This window comes from Podarcis tiliguerta (assembly GCF_965153285.1).
Source record: "Podarcis tiliguerta genome assembly, chromosome: 6".
Taxonomy (NCBI): Eukaryota; Metazoa; Chordata; class Lepidosauria; order Squamata; family Lacertidae; genus Podarcis; species Podarcis tiliguerta.
The window spans coordinates 54,750,301-54,765,097 of NC_139539.1; the positions used below are offsets into that span (position 1 = coordinate 54,750,301).

Consider the following 14,797-nt stretch of genomic DNA (forward strand, 5'->3'; position numbering starts at 1 on the left):
CCGGGCACGTCTATCCTGCTGCGCTCACTGCATTGCATTGAGGGCTGCCGTTTTATTGTCTAGATAGGGAAAAACAGAAAGGAAGGACCAGGCTATCCTCCTCCGCCGCCGCCCGTGTTATGCAAACGAGCCTCGCTTTCTTCCAATCGGGTGAGGAGGGCGGGGCCATGGTCCCGTGGTCCGAGGCCTCCTTTCTCTGGGCCCCTTTCTACCCCCACCCCACCCCCACACCTAAGCCGCCATCTTGTTCTTGCCGCGTGTTGCCTTCGGAGGGTTCTTCGGACTGAGGTGAAAACTTCCTGCTTGACCCCCTCCGCGCCCCGTTGCCCTTGCGCCCCTCACGGTCCCCACAGGTCGAGATTGCGGTTCCTCCGCCCCACACTCCGCTGTGCGCGCGCGGAGCGCCATGGGCGGTGGGAGGGGCTGCTGGTGGGCCGGAGAGAGTGGGCCTGGCAACTGGGCGCCTGCGGGGAGCCCTGGCTCCGCTGGGGAACGCCTTCCCCGAGGTCCGGCCCTTGGAAGCAGAGCCCCCCCCCCCGTCCGCCACAGCTCCCGTTCAAGTCCACCCCCGGTCAGGGTGGGTGCGCGCGGACCCTCCATCGCGGAAACCTTCCCGCAACAGAAGCGGGCTTGCTGAGGACTCGCTCCACCTCCTCGCCCAAAGCACTTTAGGATCCTGCGCTGGCCTAGGTCGCACTGCACCCAAAATGTGGGTTACGCCTTGGACGGGGTTCCCATCCCTGGGCGTAGGACATTGAGGGGGGCTTCCCTACTGCTCCTTAGTGTACTGGGAGTGTTTCTTTTTGGAGAATAAATGCCCTTTATTCCCCTAGGGAAGCCCGCACCTCTCCTCCAACAGGAACTGGCAATCTGGAGCTCTTTCACCTTCCTGTGTAGATTTTACTGCTCGCTTAATACATTTCTGTGTTGCATCAGTTGCCATGTTTTCATTTTGGAGACCTTGGGTTTTTTTTGTTTTGTTCATTGCTTGCAACTGAAAGTTCATTTGTATCAAAGCCTGTATATGATCAGATTTGGTTCCTCTGCTGTGCGGAGTTAGTTCCTGTTCACACCATTTTCTTTTTAAGGGCATGGAAACCTACACTTTGGATATAATAATAGAATAAGCGTCTGTGAAGCTGCAAAATTCTGAAATAAGGAACATGCCTGCTGCTTTCAAAACTAAATGATGTAAATCTCCCCTTCCACAACTCCTTGATTTTAACATTCTCAGTATCAATAGTTTAATTTTTCTCTAATTCCAGTGAGGAAAATGGAGATGAGGCTCCTCTGCAAGAATGTTTTCATCCATGCTGTGGTGGATGTTCTTGTTACCCAGTTCTAGCCATTAGTTTTTCTTCTTCCTGGTAGTACTTTTGCTGATTCCACCTCTTTTATAGATGTACTAAAGGTTCTTTAGTTCAAGGTTGAAATAAAGACCATTCCTGTTGTGTCTTTCTCTGCTTCTACTAATCTGACCTTCTTTGTACTCTCAGGGTTGAATCCATCATGTGGCTCTTTTATCACATTCCTTGATAAAACAAATTGTGGCTTGTTTCTGAGAACATATTTCTCTTTCTTCAACCCATCAAAGGGATAGAGCTAATAGCCTTGAGAAAGGAAAGCCTTTCCATTTTCTTCATTGCCAAATGCTCAGCTACTTGTTATTTTCAACCTGCAGGAATTCTGGTTTGCACAGTATAAGCTGTTGATTAACTTAGTTCAGTTGCAACATGACAACTGGTTATGGGTTAGAGAGTAAAATGGCACATCGCAGCTTTAACATTTCCTGAAGCATGCACATGCCACTTGATATGGAATGTCATATTTTAAAATGAAATGAAAATGAATCTGACCCATATCCCAAAGTAAACACTTTGCAGACCAAAGTGCTAGGTTTTTAATAGTTATTTGACTTACGTGTTGCTGCTGGTTGTTAACTCTCTCTCTCCTGGTCCTAGACATAGTTGCATCTTTGGGACTTAATAGTGAGCAAAAGCATAGATCTAAGCAAATGTTTCCATAAATCTCATTTAAGCAGATAAGACATGGGGTTGATTGATTTGTACCTTTGAAAGTGACCCGGAAACTACAACATCGAATCAAGTTTATTACGGCCATGGGCCCATACAGGAAACTACAACTAATCCAGAATGCAGCAGCTAGACTGGTGACTGGGGGCAGCCACTGAGACCACATAACACCTACACTGGCTCCCAATACGTTTCTGAGCACAATTCAGAGTGTTAGTGCTGACCTTTATAGCCCTAAACGGCCTTGGTCCAGTATACCTGAAGGAGCGTCTCCACCCCGTCATTGTGTCCGGACACAGGTCCAGTGCAGAGGGCCTTCTGGTGGTTCCCTTGCTGCGAGAAGCCACGTTACAGGGAACCAGGCAAAGGGCCTTCTCAATAGTGGCACCTGCCCTGTGGAACGCCCTCCCACCAGATGTCAAAGAGAAGAACAACTACCAGACTTTTAGAAGACATCTGAAGGCAGCTCTGTTTAGGGAAGCTTTTCATGTTTAATAGACTATTGTATTTTAATATTCTGTTGGAAGCCGCCCAGAGTGGCTGGGAAAACCCATCCAGACAGGTGGGGTATAAATAAATTATTATTATTATTAATATTAAGGGTGTGGTATGTAACATAGGAAAGGCTCTGTGACTGTATATTTTCATGATTTGATTGATTGCTTCCTCATTTGTGTACTAGGACATAATGCTCAAGTTGGCATTTCTATAATACAGTAAATGCATATTAGTAGTTTGTATTCCGAGTACAAAATCATAATGGGTCAATTTTGCTTTCATGTATATTCGTTTTGGATTAGGGCTGTGTTTTTAGGACCGCAAATTATCTTATGCACACTTTTTGGACCCCATGGCTGATATTCAACATTGTGCTGTTATGAACATTCTCTCTGTGCAAGCATGTCAGCTTGCCAGATGGAACAATTCTCCCCTCGCCTTGCCCTGCCCACTACTTTGGGGTTCTCCTGACCTTTCCCAAACTAATTTTAGGGAGTTCTAAGAAGGAGGAGTGGGGGGGGGGGAACCTTGTGCAAATGGAAGTCCTTGACAGGGCTTCCACTGATGGAACATGTTAGGTGAATCCCTTCCTTCATAAATATTTTCAGAAAAAGTGAGCTTGCCTTGTAGCTTGATAATTCTAGAGTCATATCTCCTCTCAGCTATAAAGGTCACCAGGTAGCCTTGGACAAGCAAGTCACTGTCTCTTAGAGTCATTTACACCACAGGATGGTTTATGAGCCACAAAATATTGCTCTGAACTCCTAAGTGAAAGGGTAGAATATAGATGTAACCAGCATGGGTGTAATAGGCAGTTTCCAAGATTCATTCTTTGTCACATGCTCCCAACTTCCTGATGTTGTGTATGACTAACAGTGTATGACTAACAAATGTTATGTAGATGGAATTGCACAAACCAAGATGTTGCACCATGCAGATAGAGGCAGGCTCAGTTCTCAATAGCTTCTGTAGTTTTGTGTGAAAAAATAAACAGTTCAGTTTGGGACGTGGAGGGCAAACATTCCAGATATAGGGATTGTCCTGTCAGATGTCAGATTTAGCATGTGTGCGTGTAGATGCACACTGGTATTCCTAAGTGCATGCCTGTACTTTCTCTCATGAGCAAATGGCAGCTGCTCATTCCTGTGTGAGGAAGTAAGTGCTGGGAACCATGATACGGTGACTGCGAAACCAGTTACCAGCTGCAGGGATAGGGGTAGTGTGGAAAGCGATGTCTTCTCTCCTTGAAGGCAGTCCAGGGGCACGAAGGGGAAGAGCCAACATGATTTCAGTGCTTTTACACCCCCACCCCCAAGATAATTTGAGGAATTGGAAGAGAGGTAACGTATCTTTTATTGATAGGTTGTTTGTGTGTATTCAGATACAGATGCTTGGTATTTTGAAAGACAGTGAAGTAAAAATTATTAAATAAATCTGAATATGTTATAAGCATTTATGTTGTTTGTATTTTTCAGATAAAGCACGATGAATCAAGAAAAGCTGGCTAAACTTCAGGCACAGGTCCGAATAGGTGGAAAGGTATGAATGCACCAATATAACTTCCCCCACTCCATTTATAATTATTGTATTTGTGTAAATAGAAACATAGATATATATATATAATATAAAAGTAAAACATATGTAAGTATTTCCCATAGTTTAGGGGTTTATAGGGAATGTCTTTTCCTCAGGCTATTGCCCATTCTGATGTGCTTAGGCTGTTTCTGAGTATATAGCCCTAGTACTGGTGGCTACATTCTTTCGAGAAGAAAAAGGTTCATGTTATATTCTTGAACTGTTTTCTTAAAAGATGAACATTTTTTTCTACAAAGGCATATTATGTAATTTTGAATCAGTATAGCTTAGGTGCCGAAGGGGTCGTTACTGGTATTTGGACACACAAGGCTGAAAAGAGGAAGGGCAGCAGAAATGGAAGTGGTCCTTGCAGCAGGAGATGCATTGTGGTCTGAGGACCACCACCTCCTTTAGCCTACTATTTTGCACCCTCACATTGCCTCCTTAATGATAATCCCCCATGAAAACTGTCACTGAATCAAGCCTCCCTTCCTTGGTGGCAATAAGTGAGAAAATTTGGAGTGGAAAGTTAGAGTAGGATTATACAAACTATACAGTAGTGAAATAGGTTCTTGCCTAAACCCCCCCCCCTCCTACTGCACTACATGTATTACATTTTAAGGTACTTTGAGATTATTATGTTCCTCTAGGAGCAATGATTTATTTTCTCCTTTCTGTTTTTCAGGGTACAGCTCGTAGAAAGAAGAAGGTAGTCCACAGAACAGCCACAGCTGATGATAAAAAGCTTCAGAGTTCACTCAAAAAATTGGCAGTAAACAATATTGCTGGGATTGAAGAGGTACATCAGTATAAAAATTTTCAGTCATATATACGTAATCTCCCAACTGATCATTGGAATAATGTGAAACCTTTCTGATTTAAAATGGGATTATCAGGGGGGGAACCTTGGGGCCTGTGGGCCCAGTCAGACCCCTTAAAAAGAGAAGCGCCTGACCTCTGGCAGCCTTACCTCATTTTAAATGAGGTGTGGCTCAGAGTTTGTTGTGATTTCAGTGTGTGTGTGCGCGCATTGTGTGAGAGATCCTTTAATAAGACGTCTTTTGGGGTTTCATGCATGATTTCCCTTGTATAACTGAGGACATTTGTTCCATAGCTTTGTGTGGGATGGTGCAGATTTTACAGAGTCCCATGGAAGGGGCAGTTTGTGAGACAAAATAGTCCACTTCTATCTTTCCTACCTTGCTCTCTCAAGATTCAACTTGGCATCTGATGAAGTAGGCTGTTGGCTATGAAAGCTCATGCCAATTTGCAATAAAAAGCTTATAAGAAGTAATCTCAAGGTGCTGTCAAATATGTTAATAATAATAATAATAAACTAGCACAACTTCCATATTATGTAAATGAGGGTATTTTTATTATGAGAATGAGCAGTAGAAAGTATTGGGCTCACATGCAGCCTCCTTTGCTCCTCCGCTCCCCATCCCCTTGTTCTTATATGAGGGAAGAGTAGAAGTGTCCTGTTCTGGCTTGCAGCAAATTGTGGTTTGTCCTCAAAACAAGGATACACACAAACCATGGTTTAGCTTCACCTCCTGCTGTGCTTTTGGGATCTTCACTTGACAGCTGCAAACTAGAACTACGGGTTGCTGCAAACTAGAAGCAGAAGCTTTACTCTCACTTCATGTATGAAATAAGAGAGAAGGCATCTGCAAGCCTGACGATTGGCACTGCTCATTCTCTAAAGGACAAACTGTGTTTTGACAACATGTCTGAATTAAGATACATACAAGATGCAAAGTTTTAACTGGAAAACACAAATCAGATTGTTGCTTGACTGTGTTCCTGGGCACATTTACTTGGAAACAAGTTCCTTTGAAACAAAAGGTTTTATTCTAAGTAACTTTACGTCCCTTTTCTAAAGGCATTTTGTATGAAAGTAACTGCGAGTCTTCTAGATGAGTAAGTAGAACCTTTTTGCCCCACTATCTACATGTGGAAATAGTATTATGTGGAATGGTATTATATTTGTTTACTATATTACATTTTTCCCTAAAGCAGCATGCATAGAGTTTCCAGGCAGTCTTCCATCTAGAAACTGGCTGGATCCAGACCTGCTTAGCTTCAGCAGGGTCCAGCCTATGATAGGGAGCCATTCCTTCCACTCGGCAAGTTGCTTTAAGCAGACGTTTGAGAGAGCAGGAAAACAGCTGCTATCCTGCTGTAACAAGTCTTGTTATTGTGTTGAGTGTTTTGGCCCACTTCCAGAGGACAGCCCTGTTCTGCAGTGGTCACAGTGTTCTGAAGAGGACATGATGGGCCTCAATATGGACTGGAGAAAGAGTAGGGGTGGCACTTGGACATGTGTTTATATAGGAGCAATAAATAGGAGCATTAAACAAAGGGCAGAGTGGAGTGCTATCCAGGGGACACCCATCATTTAAACGAATTTGAAAGTCATGGTTTCTCCAGGATTGTAGTTTTGTAGATCCTCAGAGCTCTTTGTTATTTTTGTGAGAAAGCTGAGGATATATCAGTGCAGTGGCATACCTCAGTCTTTCACAATGATCATGCGCTTTTTCAGGAAAACACCAAATACAGTGGTGCCCCGCAAGACGAATGCCTCGCAAGACGGAAAACCCGCTAGACGAAAGGGTTTTCCGTTTTTCAATGCGCTTCGCAGGACGAATTTCCCTATGGGCTTGTTTCGCAAGAAGAAATGTCTTGCGATTCTTGAGATTTTTTTCCCGCTCCCCAACGCCTTTTTCTAAGCCGCTAAACCGCTAATAGCCTTTTAGCAGCTAATCCGCTAATCCCTTAAGCCAATAGCCGCTAATAGCCACTAAACCGCTAATAGCGCCAAGCCGCTAATAGGGTTGCTTCGCAAGACGAAGAAAACGCTAGACGAAGAGACTTGCGGAACGAATTAATTTCGTCTTGCGAGGCACCACTGTATACAACATTTCTGGACTAATATATAGTGCTCATTTTCAGACATTGGTGTGCACATGCATATCTGATTGAGCATGGCATAACACCCCCATAGTATAATTGTGCGCTTTTAAGAAAAATAGCACTAAGTTTACACCATCTGTGGACTAATAAATAATGATCAGAAACTTGACTATTCCACTGTATTATATTAGTTTCCAGACTTCTTTGCAATGGAGGGAAAGCAAGCGCAGTTAAAACATGTTTGAAATAAGTTTATTTTTGTATTGTAAAGATGCCTTATGCTTATATGCCTTAAGTTTCTTAGCTTTGAAGTGTAATAGTTTATTTTAGGTGTACAAAAGTGCAATATTTACATCAAAATTCCCGAGTATGAAAGCTGTGCCTCTCATTTCTTTTTTTATCTTGAGAAATGTTACTTTCCTTTCATATTGTTTTTGGAACTGGCATGACTTAGTTAAATGCTTAGGACGCTGATACTTCAGTTATGTGTTAATCTGAATTCTTATTGCTTTACAAAATCTTACACTTCCAACTGATGTAATTTTAAATTATATACATTGATGATAGTGTTTATAAATCTCTTTTACAGTTAGTCAGGCCTAAAATTGGGTGTGCAACTCCTTAGAGTGGATGCTAACTATTACAAAATAAAAAAAACTGGGTGGTTCTTTTCTTCCTTTATAGCACTTTTTTTGATTATTAATTAAGATGAATGAATTTTAATAGATCTATGTTTAAAACAGGTGAATATGATAAAAGATGATGGAACAGTTATTCATTTCAACAATCCCAAGGTCCAGGCTTCGCTTTCTGCAAATACATTTGCAATTACTGGTCATGCTGAAGCTAAACCAATTACGGAAATGCTGCCTGGCATCTTAAGCCAGCTGGGTGCTGACAGCTTAACAAGTCTCAGAAAGTTAGCTGAACAGTTCCCAAGGCAAGGTAGGTATCCCTGTCTGAGACATGGAGCTGGTTTTTTCCAGCCTTGTTTGTTAGCATAAAATTCCTGATCAATCGTAAGGGTCAGCTTTTCTTACTCTGAGTAGCTTTTCTTGTGCACGGGAAGTTTCTGCTTTTTATTCCACCCTCCCCCCCACACTCCTAACTTCACTAGATCATTTCTAATAGTATAGAACAGGGACATCCAACTCCTAAGAGACTGCAATCTACTCACAGAATAAAAAACTGGCAGTGATCTACCCGGGGGGGGGGGGCAGGTGCTCTTGCCACCACAAAGGGAGCCCGAATTGCTGAATTTGTTTTTTAAATGGATAGAATTTTGTTAATTACTATATCAATAATTGTATTTTCTTTTCTAGTGTTGGATAGCAAAGTACCAAAATCAGAAGATATTGATGAAGAAGATGATGACGTTCCTGGTAAGATTATTCTACTTAAACTTTAAATTATTTAGCCTGTATCTGCTTGACTGAGCACGTGACAATGTTTTTGTAAATTTGAGAATCTACATGGTGGGTTAATCACAGATACAAAGGAAAAGTGCTTCATAAGAATTGTATGCTGTACATCCTGGAGCACATAATTGTCACGGGACCAACCCCAGGAAACCACAAGCTTTTCCAGAAGGATTTGTATCTGCTGCTATGCCTTTGGTTCCTAGAGACTTAGGCACCTCTCAGATGGGGTGAGAAACTTAACTAGTGGATTCTGTGAGGGAATAATATTTTAAGAACAAGCAGAAAAAGAGGTTTACTGTAATGAATAGGAGGGCTGTTAATGGTTGTATCTGTGTTGTATAATCTGTCTTTCAAAATCCTTTTAAATATTGCTTGCTACATAAATTAAACGTTGAGTTGAGTTTGAGTCATTTAGCCCCTCAATTTTTTAGAAGGGTCTCATACAAGACTGCAATAATTTTCAAATAGGTCTAGATTTCATGAAGCGTAGCCATCATTGGTGAACATTTGAGAAATTAATATAAGGCAAAATACAGGTTGCATGTGTTGATTGCAGCTCAGAGGTCAATTGTCTATAAGCCATAGTTGTTATCATCCCAATTTGATTAGGGGTTGCAGTCCCATGCATCCTGACATGGGAGTGAGCTCTGTTGTACGCCGGGGGGGGGGGGGGAGCTTACTTCCTTGTAAGCAAGCATAGGATTGTACTATAGATCATTTTTGTTTAATGCCTACATGTTTGCTGGCATAACAACAGATGCCAGTCTAGGAGCTGCCATGTTGCCTGAGAGCAGGCATAAAAAGTAAAGGTACCCCTGCCCGTACGGGCCAGTCTTGACAGACTCTAGGGTTGTGCGCCCATCTCACTCAAAGAGGCCAAGGGCCAGCGCTGTCCGAAGACACTTCCGGGTCACGTGGCCAGCGTGACATCGCTGCTCTGGCGAGCCAGAGCCGCACACGGAAACGCCGTTTACCTTCCCGCTAGTAAGCGGTCCCTATTTATCTACTTGCACCCGGGAGTGCTTTCGAACTGCTAGGTTGGCAGGCGCTGGGACCGAACAGCGGGAGCGCACCCCGCCGCGGGGATTCGAACCGCCGACCTTTCGATCGGCAAGCCCTAGGCACTGAGGCTTTAACCCACAGCGCCACCCGCGTCCCTGAGAGCAGGCATAGGGAGAGACTAACAGAATTATTTTTCCAGTGCTGACCAGATGTAATTGTAAGTCACCCCATAGAAATACTAGGGCCTAGTCACCGTTAAACAAAAGAGAACGTCTTGTAATTGCTTTGAGGTTTTGAGATATAAATGATGTAGGAATAATGTTCATTATACCATAGACTTTTAGCTAAAACATACATTTTAATAAAAAACATTTCTCTTTTGCTCTCCTATTGAATGTTACTGTATTATACTTTCCATGTTTTTCAGATCTTGTAGAAAACTTCGATGAAGCATCAAAAAATGAAGCTAATTAATTCAGTAATAGTTCTGGAAGTTGACATGGACTAGATTTAAGAAATCAGCTGTGTGGTTCCAAAGTTTTACAGAAACAGTGAACATTACCCGTTTAATAGTTCAATAATATAAAATATTTTGTATTTTAATTATGCTGCTTGTTCAGCAATTCCTGTTGGTTGATTTTTGCATTTTGCACTTACTCCCAGGATCTACCTTTTCAGTTAAAAAGGAAAAAAACAAATAATACATTTTCAGTGCAGATTAAGGGGTGTGTGCATGTGTGTGTATGTGTGAATGTGGCTTTGCGTACAGTGGAGAGGAAATCGGTGAACAGATCTATTCAACGTTCCCCTCCCCCTTGAAAGTAGAAATAAAATGAGTCTTTAACTTGGTTAAAGGAACCTTTATTGTTGCAACCAAACAGTTCACATAAAATAGTGATAACTTAAGTCTTGCTTGTCTACATTTCATGAACTCCAGAAACCATTTACTAATTAACGTTTGAGTTTAATTTTCTTCATTAACTGTTGTATTTACATTTGTATTTCTCTTCCATATTCACAGTGTATATGTGCAGTTTCCCACCAGCCTCCTTTTGATTCTAAATTGTACCAAAGACAGGGTATTAATTAACAAACATGTTTGTTGCAACATTTTAAAAATATATATATACTTAAGAGCTTGGTTTTCCCCATCCCTTTTAAAACCCTTCGCTCATTCACCTTAATATTTAACTTGGGTTGCATTCACATGTTATGGAGTAATCTACTTTGCCTTGGATAAACAGTCTATCCTGTGAAGTCCTGCGTGTTTATACCGAGCAAGTGTCAACCCTGCTCTTCGGCATAATTTTTGTAAAAATCTGTAAGAAGCCTGATTATATTCTTGCTCTGGGTTTCTGGGAGAAGATAAGAATGTCCTAGACTTTGATAAAGGTTGGAGGCTACAGTCTACTCAAGTGCTGAATCAGATGCCTTGATAGCTTCTCTTTGGTACAATTAGCTGTTTTTTCAAACACACCTCTCTTCAAAGCACTGAATGCTGTTTGACCCTTTTCATCTCAGATAAGCAGTGCCTCTGGGCATATTTTCCAGTGGTGTTGCTTACTTTTAGAGGAGTCTGTCTCATATCCTGTGTTTTTCAGTGGGAGATAGTGCATCATGGTGCACTGTAAAATAATTTTATTGGAAGAGCTAAAACTGTTGCGGATGTTACCAGACAGCTCCCAAGAGCATGTGAGCCACTGTCATATTTCAGGACACTAGAATCTGGAAGTGTAGTTTGGATTATACAGATCGGACAAGGAAAGTGCCATTGCTTGTATTGTGTTGTGTTTTGCATAAATTGTCCAGCAACAGGCTTAAAACATTAATTTTGAGGTTTGGAACCTGTTATCTGCAACCTACTTTGGGTGGATTCAATGGTTACAGTCACTTTTGAAAACAAAAGCGCTCCTCTGGTGGCGCAGAGGATAGTGGCTATATCACAGGTACAGTGCAGTATTTTCTGAACCTTCCTTCAAACTGCTCAATGTGAAGCTCTTCCTAGCGGTTCTTCAAAGGTGATTGGTGTAATGCAGTTGAGCATCATTTTAACCTTTGTCAAGGGCAGCTGCGGCGCGGGAAAGCCATCTTTCTTACCTTTCTTTGGTGTACTTTTGAGACATATCTGCTTTCTGTGTATATACACCCAGCGACTATAAAGTTTGAGGCTATCAGTATGTCAGCATTCTAGTGACATCAAGCTGAACCACGAAAGCAGAGCTTTTAGTGGTTTGTCACCTGGACTGCTCACTTGATTTTATAGATTTGTTTGGTTTTCTTGTTCTATTTTATATAAAACGTGGATCTTAATAAAATAATTCAAAAGAGGCAATGTTCCCTCTTGTGTGTTATCTCCTCCTAACAACAACACTGATAGAGGGACAAAACGTGGATACAGGTGATGCTTTAACCAGCAGTACACTTGCCATGCTATATTTTTGAATATTTCTTTCTGCACATGTGCAAATAATAGGCATAGTTCCTTTAAGCATATTTGCTGTCCCATGAGACAGCAAATGAACATGTAGAAATGTTTTTGCAGAGAGTTTTTAACTGATCAGTATGGCTGAAGCTCACATAATTTCACAGTTATTCTGTCCTTATAACTAACATTTTTAGCTCAGCTGTTAATAATTTACTTAATGAAGATCGGAAACATAAATTAAATTTCTTGTCCAGAATTAGGAAATACTTCAGAACAGTAAAGGGCAGGCATTTGGAATAAGTTTCAATTCCTTTTACCATCAAAGCGCACACCCACAAATCTCCAGCTTTAAACTTTCCTTTTGCCAATTTATTTGTAATCCTTATTCGTGTTTGGAAATCAGCAATTATCTTGCATAGTGATTACTTTCTACTGTATGCCAAGAACTGTTGACCACTTGTTTTTTTTGCTGACGTTCTATAGCTTATTGAAAACCATTAAACTGATCATAACTGAAGACGTGAACTATTAAGACTGTTCTGATACCACCTAGTCTCCTTTTGGCACTTGAGACTAACAGCCTACTGGAGCTGACCATCAAGGCAAACCTTCCATTTCCAGTGCTATGAGATGCATTGATTAGACACAGCAACACAGTTGTAGAGGGTTTGTTTGCTTTTTTGTTCATGTCAAATATTTGAGTAAATAATAGAATTTGTAACCCCCATAAAGTTTTCATTAATTTAGCAATGTACTGGCACCTATGATACTATGTAGTGTCTTGAAGGTTAAACAATTATTAAAGCAATTCATTGAAATATAAAATATGTGTTGCTGGCACCCTGATCTTAGACTTCTAAATGTTGAAGTAAGTCCTATTGATGTGAATGGAGCTTACTTCTGAGTGTGTTTTATTTGAATCAATAGTCTAATAAGCGGAATCAGTTTAAATAGGTTTTCCTATGACTCTTAGAACCAGGGGGCAGGATGCTGCCATAGGATGCTAAGAACCTCTATGAGTATAGGGCTCCCTGGAGTGGCAGTGTCCTGAGGCCAGTTCAACCAGAAATGGGGAGTTTGGGGGAGGCCTCGGATCTTCCAGTTCCAAACCCTCCTTGTTCCCCTTGCACTGAGTGTACTTCTTTTCCTTACCATTAATGAAAATAGGAAAGAGGTTGACGGGAAAGGGAAACCTTGTAGGTCTACACCTGCCACATTCTCGCCTGGTCACAGCAAGCAGGCAGGGCTATGGTTGTAGCAGATATTCCACCACAGATCTCCTCCTCATGGGAACATAGGATTGCTCCGTTTGTTAGCATAGTTTAACCTCAGTGCAGAGAGCCATAATATATTTTAAGCCCTCTGCAGAAGCACTTTTGTAGTCCCACTTATACTTGAAACAAAGTTTTAGATCATAGTACAGTCGACTCTCAGCTTACGCAGGGGTTACCCCAATATAAAGCCACAATTTCCTCTACAGTAGTCAAAACACACTCCTTACAGCTCCAAACATGCTCAAGGCCACTGAACGAACTCCCTGCATCTCCCAGTGCTGTTCCAAGGTGAGTGCAATGGTGGGTGGGACTGCCAATGCTCCCCCCTCCTGATACCCCCTTCTTATTTTTATGTGGTCAAATACATAAAGCTGAATTTGCACAAGTTAAATGCTTGTGAGTTGCAAGGCAACTAGTTAACTAGCCTGTTGGCAACTTGTTTCCCAGCATCTCAGTAGAATCAATATGTTATTTCTAAAAGAATACATTATTTAGAACACGAAATTATATTGCAGTCAGGCCATTGGTCCATCTACGTCAGTATTGATGAAACTGATTTGGTGGGGGGGGGGGGGCTTCCAATGTTTCAGACAGGATTCTTTCCCAACCCTAACTGAAGGTGCCAGGAATTGAACCTGGGATGTTTTGTATGCAAGGGGTGGGCTGTTTCACTGAGATACCTAGCCCGTCTCTGTAACCTGTGGAAACTCAAAAGAGCCAGAGCGCACATCTGGATGCTAAACATCTTACTGCTGAAATCTAGTTGCTGTGCATTTTTCATGAAATGTGGTTTTAGGACAATATGGTCTGAAGAATTCTGATTATGCCCTGTGTTTATGGTATCACATTCTGCTAGCATAACACTGTTATCTGTGCTGTAGTGACTGCAGAAGAACTTATTTTCCCTTCCTGTCAGCAGATTAACTTTATTTTGCCCTTGTCCTTTTGTTTTATCTTGTCTTCCTGTTCCTTCACAGATATTAATTTGAGGGAAAGTGGGTTTAGGGATAGAAAGACAATATAACCACTACACATTTTGAAAAGGGAGCAGAAGGAAAGAATAATCATGTTTGTTGCACATAAGAGCTGATACAGGTTACCGGTATATATTGTACGGTTGTTAAGATCCTTGGATAGCTGTACATGTGCAAATAAGACACAAAGCTACTACAAATAAAAGTGCAAAATTAAAATTACTAATTGTGTGTGTGTTCTTGCAGATTTTTTTTCTGATTGTAGGAGAAGCAACAGGAAATTATAGGGACAGAACCACTTAAACCGTATAGAAACTATTCATGTATGCTACTACAGCAGCAAGAATATTACCCCAAAATGGAAAAAAGTAGAAGCAAAGGAAGAATGGATACAAAAACTTATTGAATATGTAGAAATGGCAAAATTTACCAGAAGAATAAGAACTCGATATAACACACTTTTTATAAAAGAATGGAAATGGAGTATTGAATATTTACAGATAAATTGTAAACATATAAGAACATTGGCAGGATTATAGTAATAACCTGCAGTTTCATCAGAGTATATATTTAAAGTAGATGAATAAATTAACATGTTAATTAGGATATGCAGAAGACATTAAAAATAAATTTAAGGAACCGCAGAAAAGAGGGAAGGAAGTCAAGTTTTGAAATGTTAAAA

General features: G+C 41.2%; 1 protein-coding gene across 4 annotated transcripts; it reads left to right on the forward strand.

Annotated features, from left to right (window-relative positions):
* The first annotated feature begins 17 nt into the window (after positions 1–17).
* On the forward strand, positions 18–14,337 carry BTF3L4 (basic transcription factor 3 like 4). Of its 4 annotated transcripts, none has more exons than XM_083444668.1 (6): positions 18–150; positions 4,007–4,070; positions 4,792–4,905; positions 7,763–7,964; positions 8,342–8,401; positions 9,870–14,337. In XM_083444668.1, exons 2-6 carry the CDS (start codon positions 4,017–4,019, stop codon positions 9,914–9,916), a joined length of 477 nt encoding a protein of 158 aa, XP_083300794.1. In that variant the 5' UTR covers positions 18–150; positions 4,007–4,016; the 3' UTR covers positions 9,917–14,337. The 4 variants fall into 4 exon arrangements, 3 of the variants coding, with proteins under 3 accessions (XP_083300794.1, XP_083300793.1, XP_083300795.1); XR_014512274.1 differs by having other exon boundaries at positions 150–288; positions 8,342–9,234; positions 9,608–14,337; XM_083444667.1 differs by having other exon boundaries at positions 150–288.
* The last annotated feature ends 460 nt before the right edge of the window (positions 14,338–14,797 follow it).